Raw genomic sequence first — 17,429 nt, 5'->3', positions numbered from 1 at the left:
AACTGCTCCCCCTGCTCTGCTACTGCATCCATCTAGTGTAGGTAGTGAGTCCCCCGTCCACTAGAGGTGCTTGAGAAGAGACTGGACAGTCTCCTGTTGAAGATGGTATGGAGGAAATTCACATGGCGATCAAGGAATTGATGGATGATCTTACATGTCCCCCTCTGTGGTTTTGGAGCTATGCCTCTAGTTACATCCCAAACAAGATGTTTGATCTCTAACCTTCAGACTCATGTCAGATCTCAGGCACCACATCTCTGGGTTTTTATTTAGGTCACAAGTTAAGTTGGTTATTTGCTATTTTTATATTCAATAGTTACTAGAATATAAATTGTCTCCTGATATAATCCTATACATACTAGTGTAAATATTTTATCATTCTAATATGTAGTTATTGAAATATACCTTGGATTTTTCTCAAGATGGTGACACAGTTGCCTAGATCAATCCCATATTCACAGTCTTCAACTAATGGGTAAAACTGATAGAGGGTGAGTCTTCAACCTTTGACTCTGTGGTAGTATAGTTCATTTTGTATACCATGATCTGTGCTTTATGTACTATGTGAGTTTCTTATTGCTGCTGCAACAAATCACCACAAACTTATAATACAAATTTATCACCTTACAGTATGTAGGACAGAAGTCCAAAATCAGTCTCACTGGTTTAAAGTCAAGGCGTTGGCAAAGCTGGTTCCTTCTGTAGGCTGTAATGGACAATTTGTTTACTTGCCTTTTTTAGCTTTTATAGACTATCCACATTCCTTGGCTTGAAACCTTCCATGCAGCACTCTAATCTCTTGCTTCCATAGTTCCTTCTCATACTACTGACTGTGATGGATAATCAGGATAGTCTTTCCATCTGAAGATTCTTAATCACATCTGCAAAGTCCCTTTTTCCATGTAAGGTAACAACCACAGGTTCTGGAGATGAGGCCATAGACAATATTATTCAAGCTAACACACATTCATTTTCTCATTGTTATCTACATTTTATTGATAAAGGACCTAAAGTTCATAGAGGTAAAGTAATATCCCCAAAATCATAAGTAAGTACTACAACTGGTTTGACTCTAAACCTATCTTTTGAACCACTGTCAGTATTGCCTTCCATTTTTTTAAAAGCTCAGCGGCCTATACTTGTAGCAGATCTTCAACCCTGACTTTATTTGTCTGATGTAGAAACTCAAATTAGCTTGATTTCTAGTAGCCTGGTAACATTTTTCTTATTAGAAGGGTTGTTCACCCTTTACAATTTGTCCAATATGTTCAGGATAATGTCCTTATAATTGTCTTTTTTATCAAGCAATTTTTCTGAGTTTTGCTAATTCAAAAGGAAATGTATTGTTTGTTGAGTGACATTGTTATAATGCATAACACCTGAATCTGAATATCACCATATCTTTTTCTAGACTGTTCATTTGAGAGCTGATATAAGTTGTTTGCTTTTTAGTAGCTCCTCTGTTATTTTGTTTATGGAAATTTATGCAAAGTATAGTAAATATATAACTTTTAAAGTAACTAATTAAGATAATGCCATTGGGATCAAAAGCAATTATTCTTTTAAAAAGCACAGTGATTTGTGAGTATTTGTGGTAAGTATTAACAGGAACCCTAAAACTAATCTGTTGACCCCTAATGGGAGGTTCAAAGTGATTTTGTCAAACAATACCTTTTTTAAAAGGTAAATTTGCCATTAAATGGGTGTGCCAGGCCTTGCATTGCCTGTACTTGGTAATCTTCTATGTTATTTAAAGTAGATGATTGCACATTGTTGTCAGCACTAGGTCACACTTTAAAAAGAAAGAAGTGTAAACTTGATAGAGAAGGTTGGAGTGGAATTCAAATGAAAGAATTAGTCAAGGAAAGGATATATAAAGATTTCACTGCAATGCTTGAAATTTTCCATTACCAAAGTAGAATTCTAAAAAAGCCACATTATCCTTCAATTCTTTCATCTAAAATACAAGGATTGCTGTTGATTATTTTAATGAGAGATTATTTAAGTTTATTGGGATAGGTAATAGTAAATGTTTTGTATGTTAATAGACTTCTACTCCTCTTTATTAAGACCCCCCACATTATTCTTTTTCTTTTCTAGCTTCACACATTCCTAGTAATGGAACTTCTAAACGGAGGAGAGCTGTTTGAACGCATTAAGAAAAAGAAACACTTCAGTGAGACCGAAGCCAGCTACATCATGCGGAAGCTTGTTTCGGCCGTAAGCCACATGCATGATGTTGGAGTGGTGCATAGAGATTTGAAACCTGAGGTATAAAATAATGTGATCTCTTATGTATTTCAATCTAGCATCATTATTAAATATCCCCCCAATATGAGGGTACTTCAAAAAGTTCATGGAAAAATAGAATTAAAAGAATATTATGAGTCTTTCCATGAACTTTTTGAAGTACCTCGTATGTATGAGGGTTTTTTTTGTTTTTTTTTTCCCTTTACTTTCAGGGCTGTTAAATAGATGCACTACTTAAAAATTTGTTTTTTTAATTTGTTTTTCTGTTACAGTTTAAAATCAATTCTTCTCTTTTTTGTTATTTTATTTATTTATTTATTTATTTTGCCAGATGATCATCTTGAGGTTATATTTGTAAGTGTGAGAGCCTTTTATGGAAGAAATACTTTATGCAACAGTTGTGGATTAAAAACAGCAATAGAAATTTTTGTAGCAGATAAAAATATCCCTTCTATATGTGTTCCATTTTAGAGGGTTTTTTTAATGATGTATTTTGGAAGCTTATTTTTCACACTTGTGATCAAATCAATTAGCTCATGCATAGGAATGTGTATAATTTCATTCTAAATACTCGAGCATAAAGAATTATCTTGGTTTAAACAGTTACCATCTTTATATATGCTTTTCTATGCTCATGTACTATAATATTTATAGAACTGTGCAGCAGTTCAGAAGGAGCAGCTTTTTATTTATTTCTTCTTCCAAAAGGCTAAGAAAGAAGGTTCTAACTCTAGAATCCTTTTTAGGATCAAATATATAAAAATTTCTCTCTTTTAGAAAATCACCAAAGTAATAATGTAAATTGAAAAACAAAAACCAATGATTTGTAAAAATATAACAATAAATCATCCTTTATTCTATGCAAAATTATACATATTTTCTTTCCAAAATAGAACTTTCTTTTTAATTACTGCTTGATTATAATGTACTTTCAAATATATTTAAAATATTAATTTGATTTTTTTTGTTAGACAACAGAAGAATATTTTTCTAAAAGTACCAATTTTGCCTTTTATTTAAGTACATTGGATTATTGGAGAAAGAGAATGTTTTAAAAATGGAATTCTGTGCATTCAAGTATAACTGATTCTTTTAAAGTATTTAAATTTCTGTTTACTTTCTATTACTGTTAATTCATATTACTAGTAATTAATCAAAGTGAACTGTGTTTCATGAACTTGCAACTATGATGGCTCTCCCTTCTGCTTCCTTCATAGTTCTCACTCTCCTACATAACGCCCACTGAAAATATGGTACCCTGTACATTAGAGATTAGCTGTCTATTTTTAAATGTGAAAGCACATCACTTAAACTTTTTCTTTATAGACACAGAACAAGCATGTAGTTCTTTTAATTGAAAAGATCTGTTCCATGACTGTATATAATTCGTTTTCACATGTTTTATTCTTTGATAACCAACCATCTGTCAGCTCATGAGTCTCAAATGAGGCAGCCATCCTCTCCAGCAGAATTTATGTTTGCCCTCCTACTTTCCTGGTAAAAGGTTCTTATGTAGCTTAATTCTTCTTAATCGTTCTAAGGTTTTTCTTTCAAATAGTCATTTGAAATGAAGCAGAATTATCAGATTATTTAGGACATCCTACTACAGTTAGTCCTAAATAAAACTATATTTTGGAGATGTGAAAATGTACCTTTGAACTAACATTTTCCTGGTAAGATTGCTTTTACTTTGACTTTTAAGTGGCAGAGTATATTATTTCCAAACTAGAAGTTTAATCCCTTTCCTGGGTAGCATTTTAAGATCTGATTATATATCTTTTAGTAGATAGTTGTGTGGAATTCATTTTCTGCATTGGCAAAATCCTAAATTCTAGGTGAGAATCATATAAATTTAGAAACTGGATGACATTCTTAGTAGTTTGCTTTGTAATTTTTCAAACTGGTCCCATACTCTTGAAAGATTAAGAAAAGTTGTATATATCAAATTAGTTTCAGGCAGAACTTGAGATGAGGATAGAGAGGATTGAATGGTTACTTCCTACCATTCCTGATCATGCACACTCACCTCCGTGTGGAACTGTCTCTCATTCTCCATAAGGAGGTAGGCAAGTGAGCAGTGTGTTCCAATTTTACATGCTCAGAAGCGGGAGGGATGGATTAAAGTCACCAAATTAAATTGAGTGCCATGTCCCTTCATTTCCTCCACTTCAGGAACAAAGATCAAGGCAGTCCCTCACCAGTCTTAACATGGAGTAAAATTAAGTCATTTCCAAAGGCCTAGCAGGCTCAGTGAAGACAGGGACCAGGTGTGTTTCATTTACTGCTCTGTGCAGCACAGTGCCTTGCACTGCAGAGGAGCTCAAGTGTTATTTGCTGAGAGACTTCTCCCAAGCACATGCCCATGAACCTCAGCTGTGACTTCAGTTGTCACAAATTAAGGATTAAGCATTGTATGATAGAAAATTTAAGAAAAATTTTCAGTTAATTTTTTTGCTTTTCTTTCCTCCCACTTTATTGATTTTCAACTTTTAAGTGGAAGACTTAGAATGTTTTTCTTCTTTGAATCAGTGAGGCCTTCTATGATGTCTTTTATTTCAGCTAGAATAGTATTAACAAAGCAAATGATATTAAAGAGCTGGGAATAATTTAATGAATATAAAGGCACAAAAGATTTTGTTAGGATGTCTAAAGACAGTATAATCAGATTCACTTACTTTAGGTAAGAACCTCATATACTGATTGAGATGCTAATTTGTACATCAGTACAGTTAGTATTTATTAAGCATGCAATATATACAAAAATAGTACAGTAAGGCCATAGTGATCTAGAAGCCTTGGTGGATGAATGATTGAAAATAACAATGTTTTATGAATATTTGTGGGATGATATCTCTAAGCATCAAAACATGTTTAAGTGTTAACTTTTGAAGAAAGTATTTTTGAAATGTAATGCATATCTTTACCATGTCCCCTTTAATAAACTATACTACATGTTATATAGGTATTTTATTTACAATGTAATTCAGTGAACAGATATTTACCAAAGCACCTATTTTCTGACTGTGCCAGGCCCTGGGGACAGAGTCGTAAATAATAGTCTCTTCCCTTATGGAATTATGGTCTAATGAGGATAAGGACACTAAACTAATAATACAGAGGTGATAAGTACTAGAAAAGAAAAGTAAACAGTGCTAGGAGAAAATATAAAAAGTTCCAACTTCGGTTTGACGGAATGGTTATGGTGGTGTCTCTAATGAGGACTAGATGTACATGGGCCACGTTGGAAGGTAGGTTGGTGGAGGAAGTAGAGACAAATTCAAGCAGAGGGAAAAGGACAGACAAAGGGTATGACATCAGAAGAGTCATGGTGCAGTCGAAGAATGTTTCACATGACATTATAAAAGTGAAATAATACAAAAAAAGTATAAAACAGAATAGCAACAGTACATTGACATCCAGCTCCCAGACCCTCCCCATGAGACTTCTCTCTGCATGAATCAAATATCAGTGTACAGAGAGATAACGTTACCTAAATGGAATCAGCAAATCCCATGACATTTTAATGAGAAGCTAATTTAAGTGTTGGTTATCTTACAGAATTTATTGTTCACTGATGAAAATGACAATCTGGAAATTAAAGTAATTGATTTCGGGTTTGCACGCCTAAAGCCACCTGACAATCAGCCTCTTAAGACTCCCTGCTTCACCCTTCATTATGCGGCCCCAGAGCTCTTAAATCATAACGGCTATGACGAATCCTGTGACCTGTGGAGCCTGGGTGTCATTTTGGTGAGTTTGTTTTGACAGAGCCATTAAACCTGGTCAGTTCTTTGGTGTCCTCTGTACTTACCTCTCTTCACTGTTTTTCCAATATTCATGAAAAAATTGGCAAATTGGTTTCTTTTCTGTACAGCCAATTAGAGGCCTGACTGAAGGATATTCTTTCTTAAAATTTACCTAGAAAAAAGGTTGGAATTTTTATTTTTGTTTATTATGAAATATTTAAGTTAGTTGTGTTTTATATGAATAAGAGTTATATATTTTTTTTAGGAGAAGCAATAGTTTACTTTCAAAAGATATGCATATTAGATTGGATATAATGTGAAAATAGCAAAGTGACTCATTAGTAGAAAACCATTCAAAAATATTCTGTGAGATTTCAGACTAAAAATAATTAAAGAATATTATTTAGGACAAGTTAACAAATTAATAGATAAAATTAGAAATGTTTGTAGTCATGGTAAGCGTGCTTTTCAGAAAATGTCCTTGGCTGTTATGTTTAGAAAAGAACATTAAGCTAGAAAAATCTTGGTGTATTTTTTTCTCAGAATAGCTGTACTTCTTCTGCATGTAATTTGTAATGCATGATCTGAGGAGGAAAATTTTAGACAATACAGAAAGATAATAAAGAACAAAGTAAAAATCACTCATAATCTTACCATACAGAGATGCTATCGTGCAAGCTTTCCCTCTCCCTCTAGCCTTTCCCTACTGCGTGTGCAAATGCTTTGTGTCTTCCTGAATGTTATTCTATACATATATATATTTGAGTTTTTTAACAAAAGAGATTATGTTATACATGTAGTTTGAGTCTCAGAAATTTATTTAACCATTTCTTTACTAATGAGCAGTTAGCATTTTTTTCATTTTTTCACTAATTATAAACTATACAAATGAGTATTTTTTAAATATGTGTTTGCTTTTGTCTCATCCCCTTAGGATATATTCCTAGGAAAAGGGTATACACATCTTTATTTTAACACATGTTAAATTTCCTTCTACAAGATTTACTAGATTATGTTGTCAACTGTATGGGAGCACATTGGAGGATACCAATTTTAATCTTAAATTATATTCCACTGTTATAATTTGCATGCAGTTCCTTGATGAATATTCTGTTTGAGCATCTTTTCACACATTTGGACATTTGTACTTTCTCTTTTTTGAATTGGTCTTTATGAGCTTTGCCTATTTTCCTATGGTGAGTTTTGTTTTTTTTAAATGAATTTTAAAGCTGTATTAAGGATTTTAATCCTTTTTCTGCTACTAATATTAGAACTGTTTTTTTCTAATTTGCCATTTGTTTGAAAACTTTGTTTATAGTTTATTGTAATTTTGTTTTTTGGAGGGGTTTAAATAGAGAAGTTTTCTTTATTTCTATCTGGTAAGATGTGTCAGTCTGTTTTTTTATATTATCTGGCTTTGGTATCAGATTGTCACTCTATCCCTTCCCCCGAACCATGATTATAAAACTATTCTCCTAAATTTTCCTCAAGAATTATTATATTTTATTTTTATACTTAAATCTGTGTTCCATCTGGTATTTATTTTGGTATCAGTTTGTTTTCCCCCAATGGCTAGTCACTTGCAGGATGGTTCTTTTATTTTTAAGCTTTACATGGCTTTCATTACAGCAGTTTTAAGTCATTTATAATTTTCAAACTAAACTTACATATTTATGAATACCATTATTTTTAATAAAAATAAACTAACTTTTGTACATTTGAGAATTTCATATAAGGACTTAAATTAATAACATTTTTATTAACGGCATTGTCCTAAAAAAATTAGTCTAAATAAAAAAGAGCCTCTTATTTTTAAGAATTTTCTTTGCTGTTGTGAAAAAGAACTTACTTTAAATATAGGCCAGTTATGACCATCAATCTTTTAAAAGTTTTAAAAGACAGTCTTAGACATGCAGAGAGATATTTTACAGCATTGGAATGTCATATCCGTGGAAATAACTTTGTGTAATGGCATGGATGGAAGCAACACTTCCCTCTAGATATAATTGTCAAATTTTTAATAAAAACAGGGACATAAGATTAAGTGATACCACAGGAGTACAATCACAATATCCAGACTGTGGGGAGTTCTATAGGACAAACAACCTAGTTTCTTCAGCAGGTAAATTGAAAGAAAAGATAACCTGGGAACCTGTAGATCAAAAAAAAACTTAAGAAACAATGTTTGCAACTTATTTGAATCCAGATTTATGCAATTTCTAATTTAAGTTCTATTTATTAAATTCAAATCTAAATGTAATTTATGTAGGTGTAATTTTATATGTATATACACACACACACACACACACACACACACAATGTATATAACACAATTAGGGAAATTTCAACATTGCGGAGATATTGAATGATACAAAGGAATTACTGCTAATATTTTAGGTATGATAATGGTGTTGTGGTTATGGTTTTTAGAAGTTCTTGCCTTTACAGATACATGATAAAATAGTGTGAGCATCAAACTTTTTTCCATATTTGCTTTTTCTTTCTCTCTAATTCTCTTGTGTGCATACTCTCTCTCCATATATAGTCATGGGTTGCTTAACGACAGACATATGTTCTGACAAATGTGTCCTTAGGTGATTTCATCATTGTGTGAATATTATCATATAGTTTGTCCTTACACAAACCTAGATGGTATAGTCTACTACACATTCAGCTCCATTATAATCTTATGAGACCACTATTGTATATTCAGTCCATCGTTGACTGAAATGTTATGTGGCACATGATTATGTATATGTCTGTATGTGGACGTATTAATACATATATAGACACACACATATATGTATTTAGATATATATCTTTATCTAGATGTATACCTATACTTTTTGCTGCACCACTGGCAAACAATTTGCAGACACAAAATTATTCTTAACAGAAGTTGACTGCTAGATAATCAACTAAAATTGTTAGATCTTTGAGTTGAGAGGAGCCTAAAGTTTGTTTAATTCTACCTCTTCCAGAAAAGGGATCTTTTCTACAAAGTCGCTGATCACAGTCTCCTCTTAAGTACTTCTAAAAATGGAGAGTTAATTTTTCCACTTCATAACCTGTGGCAAGTTAGAAAGCAAGAAAACTGTATTTGTAAAGGTTGCTTTCTTATTTTTAGCCACAAATGTACATGTTAGGAAGTGGGTAGATTTAAGACAGAGAGCAGACTTCGGAAAACTATTTGGCAGTATCTGCTATTTTGGTCTGAACATATGCAGACCAAACGATCCAGCAATTTCTATCCCAGTAATATATCCAACAGAAATGTGTATACAGATGTGCCTCGACTTACAATGGGATCACGTCCCAATAAACCCATCATAAGTTGAAATTATCACAGGTTGAGAATATCATAAGTCAAAAATGCATTTAATACACCTAACCTAGCAAACATATGAATAAGATTTCTCATCAGAAACCTTAGAAGCCAGAAGGCAGTAGACTGATATGTTCATAGTGCTAAAAGAAAAAAAATCTGTCAATCAAGAACCCCATATCCAGCAAAACTGTCCTTCAAAAGTAAGGGAGAAAGTAAGACATTGCCAGATAAACACAAGTTTAGGAAGTTTATTACCACTAGACCTGCCCTGCTAGAAATGCTCAAGGGACTCATGCAGAGTGAAATGATGGGCCACTAGGCAGTAAATCAAAGCCATATGAAAAAAAATGGTGTCAGTAAAGGTAAATACATGGGCAATTATAAAAGCTAGTATTACTGTAACAACGGTTTTAACTTCACTTTTTGTTTTCTGCATGATTTAAGAGACTAATGCATTTCAAATAATTATTGGTTTGTTTGTAACAGACACACAATATATAAAGTTGTAATTTTGTGATATCAACAACCAAAAGAGTTAGGGATAGAATTGTTAATGGAGCAGAAGTTTTGTATGTTATTGAAGTTAGACTGGTGCAAATTCGAGTTAGAGAGTTGTAATTTTAGGATGGTTTATTTTGTTTTTTTGGTGGCTGGCTAGTTTGGGGATCTGAACCTGTGACCTTGGTGTTACAAAGCTATGCTGTAACTAACTGGCCAGCCCTAACTTTAGGATATTAAGTATAATACCCTAATAACCAAAAAGAAAATAGCTATAGAGTATATTCAAAAAGAAATTTAAAAGGAATTTTTATTTTTCACTACAGCGAATCAACTAAACACAAAAGGAGACATTAATGCAGAACATGAGGGACATAAATGCTATAAGGCATATAGAAAACAAATAGCAAAATGATAGTAAGTTCCTACTTATTAATAATTACTTTAAATGTAAATGGATTAAGCTCTTCAATCAAAAGATAGAGATTGGAAGAGTGGATTAAAAACAACAACAACAAAAAACTCCATAATCCATCCATATGCTCTCTATAAGAGAATCACTTTGGATCCAAAAACACAAATAAATTGAAAGTGAAAGAGTCGAAAAGATATTCCATGCAAATAGTAACCAAAAGAGAGTAGGGTGGCTATACAATATCTGACAAAATAGACTTTAAATCAAAAAGGTCACAAGAGACAAAGACATTGTATATTAAATGGTTTAATACAGCAAGAAGATATAACAGTTACAAACATTTATACATCTAATGATAGACCAGTAAAATATATGAAACAAAAACTGGCAGAACTAAAAAGAGAAATGTAGAGTCATATAATAATAGTTGGATACTTCAGTACCTCACTTTCAATAATGGATAGAACAATCAGAGAGAAAATAAATCTTCCCCATCAATCGAGATCTGTGGATCTGTGAACTGATGTAGATACAGAAACTGGGTAAGGGACACTGACTCCCCCCTTTTAGTGACTGTTGTCAGCCCTCTACTTCTATTCCTCAGGGGAAAATATGTAAGTCAAGCAACATTAGTTATGTGTCCATCTCTCTTGCCCCTGTAAACACTGTGACCTGTTAGCCACAGTCATAGATCACTCAAAATCAAGGCACCATGACTGTCTGCCCAGCCTTGCTTTATTGCCTGTGATAGTTATGTGATGCCACCTGGCTTCTGCTGTCCCAAAATGCCATCATCCTTTTGACGCTAGAGAGCTCAGTCCCATGGCAACTTCTTCCACCATCAGCCCTGGCCTACAGAAAACAGCCGCCATCAGACTTCTCTTTGTAGTCCTCTTCTAACCAGTGTGTTTCTTACTGCCTCTGTGACAGGAATGTTCTTTAAACCCTCCCTGAGGGCACTGGCAGGTGGTGGGTTCTCAGGTCTTAACATGGTACATTTCTTCCAACACTCCCTTCGCTGATGATTTTGACCACTTCTTCAGTGGTATGCCAAGGAAGTTCCAGCATCCCACCTAACTTACCCTAAGTCGTCATTGTGTCCAAGCTTCCAGGAGCCATTTCAGGTAGGCTGATAGCACTGGCTCCAGATATCTCTGCCAGAATGTTGAATCTTGAGTCTCAGATGAGTATTCCCATAGCAGTTCCTTCTCCATCAGGTTTTGTGTTCCATAAAAACGGAGTCTCTGGGATGCCAGGAATGTTCTGTTTCTGGATATGGGTTCTGGGTTTCAGGTAGTATTTTGTGATGTCATTAAGTTGTACACCTAGTGTTTCACACTTATCTACATGCATGTTTTACCTAAATAAAAGTCGATTTTTAAAAAATCAGTCTGAGAAAGAAGGAAGTGCAGGAAGAAGAAAATAAAAGAACTGTGTAGGGTTATAGCAAGAGGGCTTAGATTGTGTCACCCTCTTTATAATATCACTTGTTACCTTTATTTTGTACATGAAGAAATGGTCTGAGAAAGTTTAACTAATTTGCCAAGGTCACAAAGCTAGGAATTGAAAAAGCGGTTGTTTGTAGCTAGATCTGTTGACTCTGAAGCTTGTTCCCCCTTTCTGTGCCATGTGTCTTCTCTCTGGAGTAAGGTATGACAGAGGACAGAGACAGCAGTTACCCATCCTGGAAAGCTACACCCCTGATGGGTGGGACTTTGCCAGCTGGAGAAAAAGAATGGCATTCTAATGAGACTAGGTAGCATGTGCAAAGTCACAGAGGCCTAGGAACTGCTAGTGCAGAGTGTGAGATTGGAATATGTGGAACTGCAGAAGCTGAGGCTGAAAAGGAGGTGAGTCAGAGCTTGAAGGAAGCCAGTGAAGAAATTTGAAAAAGGGATGTTGTGATGAGATTTAAATTATTTAACTGTCACTCTGGTGTCTGCATGGAGGGTAAAGGAGGGAAGGAGTGGAAGAGGGGCAGGTGGAAGCCATGGAATCAGTTAGGACGGAGACTGATGCCCCATAATCTAGACCAGTTAGTCCCAGACTATGGGCTCTGGTTGAGTCGGACCTAGTCATAGCCTTCCTTCCATATCAAGGATTTAGGTAGTATATTAGGGTTCTCCAGAGTGACGGAACCAATAGGAGGGAGAGAGACAGATGGATGAGAAGGGGAATTGGCTCACATGATCGGAGGCTGAGATGTACCATGACAGGCTGTCTGTAAGCTGAAAATCCTGGGATACTGGTAGTGTGACTTAGTCCAAGTCCAAGATCTCAGAATTAGGGAAGCCAACAGTATAACTCACAGGCCTGAGAACCCAGGTGGCCAGTGGTGTAAGTCCTGGAGTCCAAAGGCTGAAGAGCCTGGAGTTCTGATGTCCAAAGGCAGAAGAGAAGGGTGTTCCAGCTCCAGGAGAGAGAGAGGAAGAATTCACCTTTCTTCTGCCTTTTTGTCTGTCCTGGACCCCAGCTGATTAGATGGTGCCCGCCAACATTGAGAGCGGATCTTCCCCACTCATTCCACCGAGTTACATGCCAATCTCCTCTGGCACACCTAGAAATAATGCTTTACCAGCTGTCTAGGTATTCCTTAATCCAATCAAGTTGACACCTAAAATTAGCCATCACAGGGTGTTTTGGGTTTTTTTTTAAGTTGTTTTATCTTTGTTCTTCAAAATAAAATAAAAGTTTTAAAAATGGTTTTAAATCTTGATATCATAATAAGCCATACCACTTTATTTACAACTCTTTAAAAGGTGCTAGTTGCTTCAGTAGTAGAAGTCACTTAGTCTTTTAAACCCAATAATGCTAGTTAAAATAGTTGGTAAATTATGCTGATTAAGTTAGTAACAGGATTATTAGAGTGGCTTTGACAGTGATTTTGGCAGTCATTCTGTTCTGTTACTCTTTTTTTTCTTTATGATAGTATACAATGTTGTCAGGGCAGGTTCCCTTCCAATCTCATGACAGAAGTTTGACATGTACCAGTGCAGTGGAAATCATGAAGAAAATTAAAAAGGGGGATTTCTCCTTTGAAGGAGAAGCCTGGAAGAACGTATCTCAAGAGGCTAAAGATTTGATCCAAGGTAAGAATCTAATGAAAGTTTACATTTTCTGTGATGTGTAGTGATTGAAGTGGAATCATACCCATTACATACATATTTGTTTGTTAATTACTCAGGAATCCATGTGTGTTCTAAAAAGGTTTCCAGGCTATTTGCTTCAGCCTTATTTTCTTCTTACTGGAGCACTCTCTCAGTAATCTTATCCACTTTTCCAGCGTGAGTTAGCACTTGGTTCCCATTAGCATCTCAATCAAACACATCTGAAGCAAACCTACACTTTTTTACTATCCTTTCCCCAAACATGTTCTTCCTCTCGTCTCCCCTCTTTTGGACAGTGGCACTGCTAAGAAGCCAGATCACTGAAGCAGAAACCTAAGCGTCACCCTTGATACCTGCACCTGCCTGGCCTTGCACAGCCAGTTGCTAAGTTCCGCAGGTTTAGCAGCTCTCCCGGTGATCTCCTTCTTCCCATTCACGTGCTGGTGCCTTAGTGCTTGTCATCATTTTTCTCTTAAAATCCTCTAGTATCCTTTCAACTTATCTCGCTTCCTCTCACTTTACCTGTCCATCATCTGTCGACAGAGTGATTTTTCCAGTATCTAAATGTGACCAGGCCTCTTTTCTGTTAAAAATCATTTGGTTAGCTTCAGGTCAAACTCCTTAGTGTAGCATTCAAAATTCAAATCCCTTAATGACCTAGACTTGTCTTTCTCTACTTCCTTGTCACCCTTGCTCTGCTATTGAGGAATACTTGAATTCCTCACATGTGCCAAGCTTTTGGGTTCCTCCAGGTCTCTACACAACCCTCTTCATCTAGCCACCTTCTCCTCATCCTTAAGGACTCATCTCTTGGAAGCTTCCAGGTGCCCACCACTCCCTAGGCTGAGCCCTTTCCCTGGGCCTGCTAACATAGTGTGCCTGTGTATTTTGCCATTGCACTAGTACTCTGATGTTATAAAAACTGTTTTTTGTTTATGTATCTCCTGAAAGCTCCTCTTTGAGTATCTCTAGTGCCTTCCTACACTCCCTGACTTGTGGAAGGTAAATGTCTGGTACGTGAATGAAGTAGACCTGGGTGCTCTTTGTTCATTTGGAGCTTACCAAGTCACCAGTGAGAGTCATTTTTTTGAGTAGTTATTTTCTCCTGATTGAAAGTCCAGTTAGCCTACAGCCACCTAGAAGTAGGCTGCTGTAACTTTATTATTAGCATCTAGAGGATTTAAATGCATAAGAAAATTTAATTATCTTTGGAAGAGGTTGAAACCTTATAGAAACTATCGTGTCATAGAAACAATTGAGGTTAGGTCTCAGGTTGATTTTAAACAATGTTTAAAATGACAAATCATAAAATAAAAAATTTCTTGCTTTTTCCCACAGGACTTCTCACAGTTGATCCAAATAAAAGGCTTAAAATGTCTGGTTTGAGGTATAATGAATGGCTTCAAGATGGCAGTCAGCTGTCCTCAAATCCTCTGATGACCCCAGACATTCTAGGGTCTTCAGGAGCTGCTGTGCATACCTGTGTGAAAGCTACCTTCCATGTAAGGCCCTGTACTCTCCACATGTTGGGCAGTTTTAGAAGGAATCATCATCAGATGTTCTTACTCTGTAGCTTCAGAGACATACTCTTAGTGATACATTTAAAATAATGTGTCTTTTAATTGTAGGTATGTCTTTATAAACACTTCATGTTATAAATACTTTATTAAAGAAAGTGCATGGGGTACCAGAGTCACTGCTAACCTACAAAATACTTCATATTTAGAAAGAATTTGTGAGATGAGACAGTAGTACAATATTTGAACAGTTGAAAATTTTCAGTAGGTAATGAAAACAGCATGCATGATAGAACTTTTTTCTCTCAAACTAAATCATCTTCTTTAAAAACGTAAATAAGCATTAGGACCTAAGGCATAGGTGAAACTTGATTTATTCGAGAACCATTAATTAGTGCATGACATATTCTAGAGACTGAGGAATATGAAGGCAGTTTGTTGGTATTAAGTATAGATTCTGTGTTTGAAAGGCTGCGACCACATGGCAGTAACTGTAGATTATGCACATTTGTGCCAAGCAGATACAAGTACATTAAGATAATTAGCATAAAGAGTAGGTGAGTTAGGGAGAAATAAAATTACCTCTGAAGGGATTACCTTGAGGAAAGAGAAGGGATAGCACTGCTTCTTCAACTGCAGGAGTGGATTAAAAAATTAATAAACTAGGAAATGTTGAGGTGTAGAGAGATGAACTGCAAGAATTTGTACCAGGTGATCCAAATCTTCTCAGTGACATATGACACAAGGTTGCAGGAGTACTGCCCAAGGCTAAGGAAAAGTAAAGACAGGCTGCTGTGAGAAGGAAGACAGGGTGAGATTGGTAGAGCTAAGCTTCTCTGTGCTTTTTAAGTGTCCAAGATATACCCAAATGACATTGAATTGGAAGTGGAGAGCAAGGATCCATAACAGATCAAGTCTGCTCTGTGCTGAGACTTTGTGGTCAGAATTTTTAACCTTAGTTAGACACAGAACCAGTAAAAAGTATGGTGGGGTGGGGGGTTTAGATTACTGACATTCTTCAGGAATTTCCAGTCAGTGGTTTCTTATTGGGATGTAGTGCTAACTTCTTCAAAAGATTTCTTAGAATCATGACTCCTGGACAGCCTAGCTGATTTGATTTCAGCAGAGCCCTCAGAAATAATTTCCTGTGATCTTTTCTACCCTGCCAGGAGGTTTGGCTATAAAAGATTTAAAAGCTTTCTTACCAAAATAACTTGGAGCTATATTTGCCAACAGGAAGTCATCTTCTGCTATAAGTTATAACTGCTAAGAAAACTTCAATACTTTTACCTTGATGAGGGTTCCCTTTTTTTCTCCCCTAGGCCTTTAACAAATACAAGAGAGAGGGGTTTTGCCTTCAGAATGTTGATAAGGCCCCTTTGGCTAAGAGAAGGAAAATGAAAAAGACTAGCACCAGTACGGAGACACGCAGCAGCTCAAGTGAGAGTTCCCATTCTTCCTCCTCTCATTCTCATGGTAAAACTACACCCACAAAGACGCTGCAACCCAGCAATCCTGCTGATGGCAATAACCCAGAGACCCTCTTCCAGTTCTCCGACTGAGCAGCATAGGAATGGTAGGAATGTAATCAGTGATCCATTGCACCTTTATTTTTCCCTCAGCATATGCCTGAGGCGATGTTTTGTGCTTCTAAAAATATGTCCCATTGGAATCTGCCTCTTAGTGAATTTTTTCAGGAAAACCGTTTGGTTATCCTTGTCCAAAAGCACTGGACAGAGAATGTTACTGTGAATAGAGCACATTATACTTTTTAGCAGCCTAGCATGATGCCAACAGGACTACTCTTGAAAGAGCAAAGGTTTTTGTAGCTTTAATTAGGGACTGGTTAGATTTGAAGTGCTTACAAAGTAAGTCACAGGTTTTTTGGATGTCTGCCAACAAGAGTTGACTTGTACTGTGATGACGCCTTTTGCTTTGCCTTGTGGACAGTGGGTTTTTAAGAGATTTGCACCTTTTGAACAGTGATTTATCAGAGAAAAAGCTCTGTTTTCAAAAAAGGTTCTGTAATAAATTTTATGTGTGGCATATACTTATTTCTTGAGAGAGGATTTTAACTTATTGTTTTTATTTTAAGGTTACATATGATGATAACCTGCTGTTATTAATCTTTTTCTAAAAAGTGAAAAAAAAAGATACATGAACTTAAGGTCCCACACTCTGTATTTGGGATCTATATGAGATGCATGCTAAGCTGTGTATGTTTTTAATTTTGCACTGCTCTTTCCTGGCAATTTGTTTTAATGATTATTGCAAAATATTAAGGTACGTATTTCTTGGTTTTAGTAATATTGCACTTTATAAAAGAGTATGAATAAAGCAAACTGTTTTATGAAGTGCACTGTGTAAAACATATGTACTGTATTTCTATCATTTTTTCCATTATGTACTTTTAATTTGTCCTCACATCCCTCTTCTACTTTGTATGCAACAAGTAGAATGGGACATGTTGTATAATGTAGTCATTAGCCACTTATGCACCAGTGTGAGGAAAACCTAAAGGGAAATTATACTAAACACTGTGCTTCATATTTGTACACTGTGTTGTAC

The 17,429-nt window shown here is 35.6% G+C and overlaps 1 protein-coding gene across 2 annotated transcripts in view; it reads left to right on the top strand.

Annotated features, from left to right (window-relative positions):
- Positions 1 to 17,140, top strand: part of RPS6KA5 (ribosomal protein S6 kinase A5) — a 185,271-nt gene extending 168,131 nt beyond the window's left edge. For both annotated transcript variants that reach the window (XM_063089104.1, XM_063089105.1), the window contains 5 exons: positions 2,101 to 2,271; positions 5,809 to 6,000; positions 13,167 to 13,326; positions 14,683 to 14,846; positions 16,184 to 17,140. In XM_063089104.1, the coding sequence (XP_062945174.1) occupies positions 2,101 to 2,271; positions 5,809 to 6,000; positions 13,167 to 13,326; positions 14,683 to 14,846; positions 16,184 to 16,423 (927 nt within the window). In that variant the 3' untranslated portion in view covers positions 16,424 to 17,140. The remainder of the gene's footprint in view (positions 1 to 2,100; positions 2,272 to 5,808; positions 6,001 to 13,166; positions 13,327 to 14,682; positions 14,847 to 16,183) is intronic.
- Positions 17,141 to 17,429: the final 289 nt, after the last annotated feature.

The sequence above is a fragment of the Cynocephalus volans genome, chromosome 3 (genome assembly GCF_027409185.1).
Source record: "Cynocephalus volans isolate mCynVol1 chromosome 3, mCynVol1.pri, whole genome shotgun sequence".
NCBI classification, from domain to species: Eukaryota; Metazoa; Chordata; class Mammalia; order Dermoptera; family Cynocephalidae; genus Cynocephalus; species Cynocephalus volans.
This window is presented reverse-complemented; position numbering and strand designations above follow the sequence as displayed.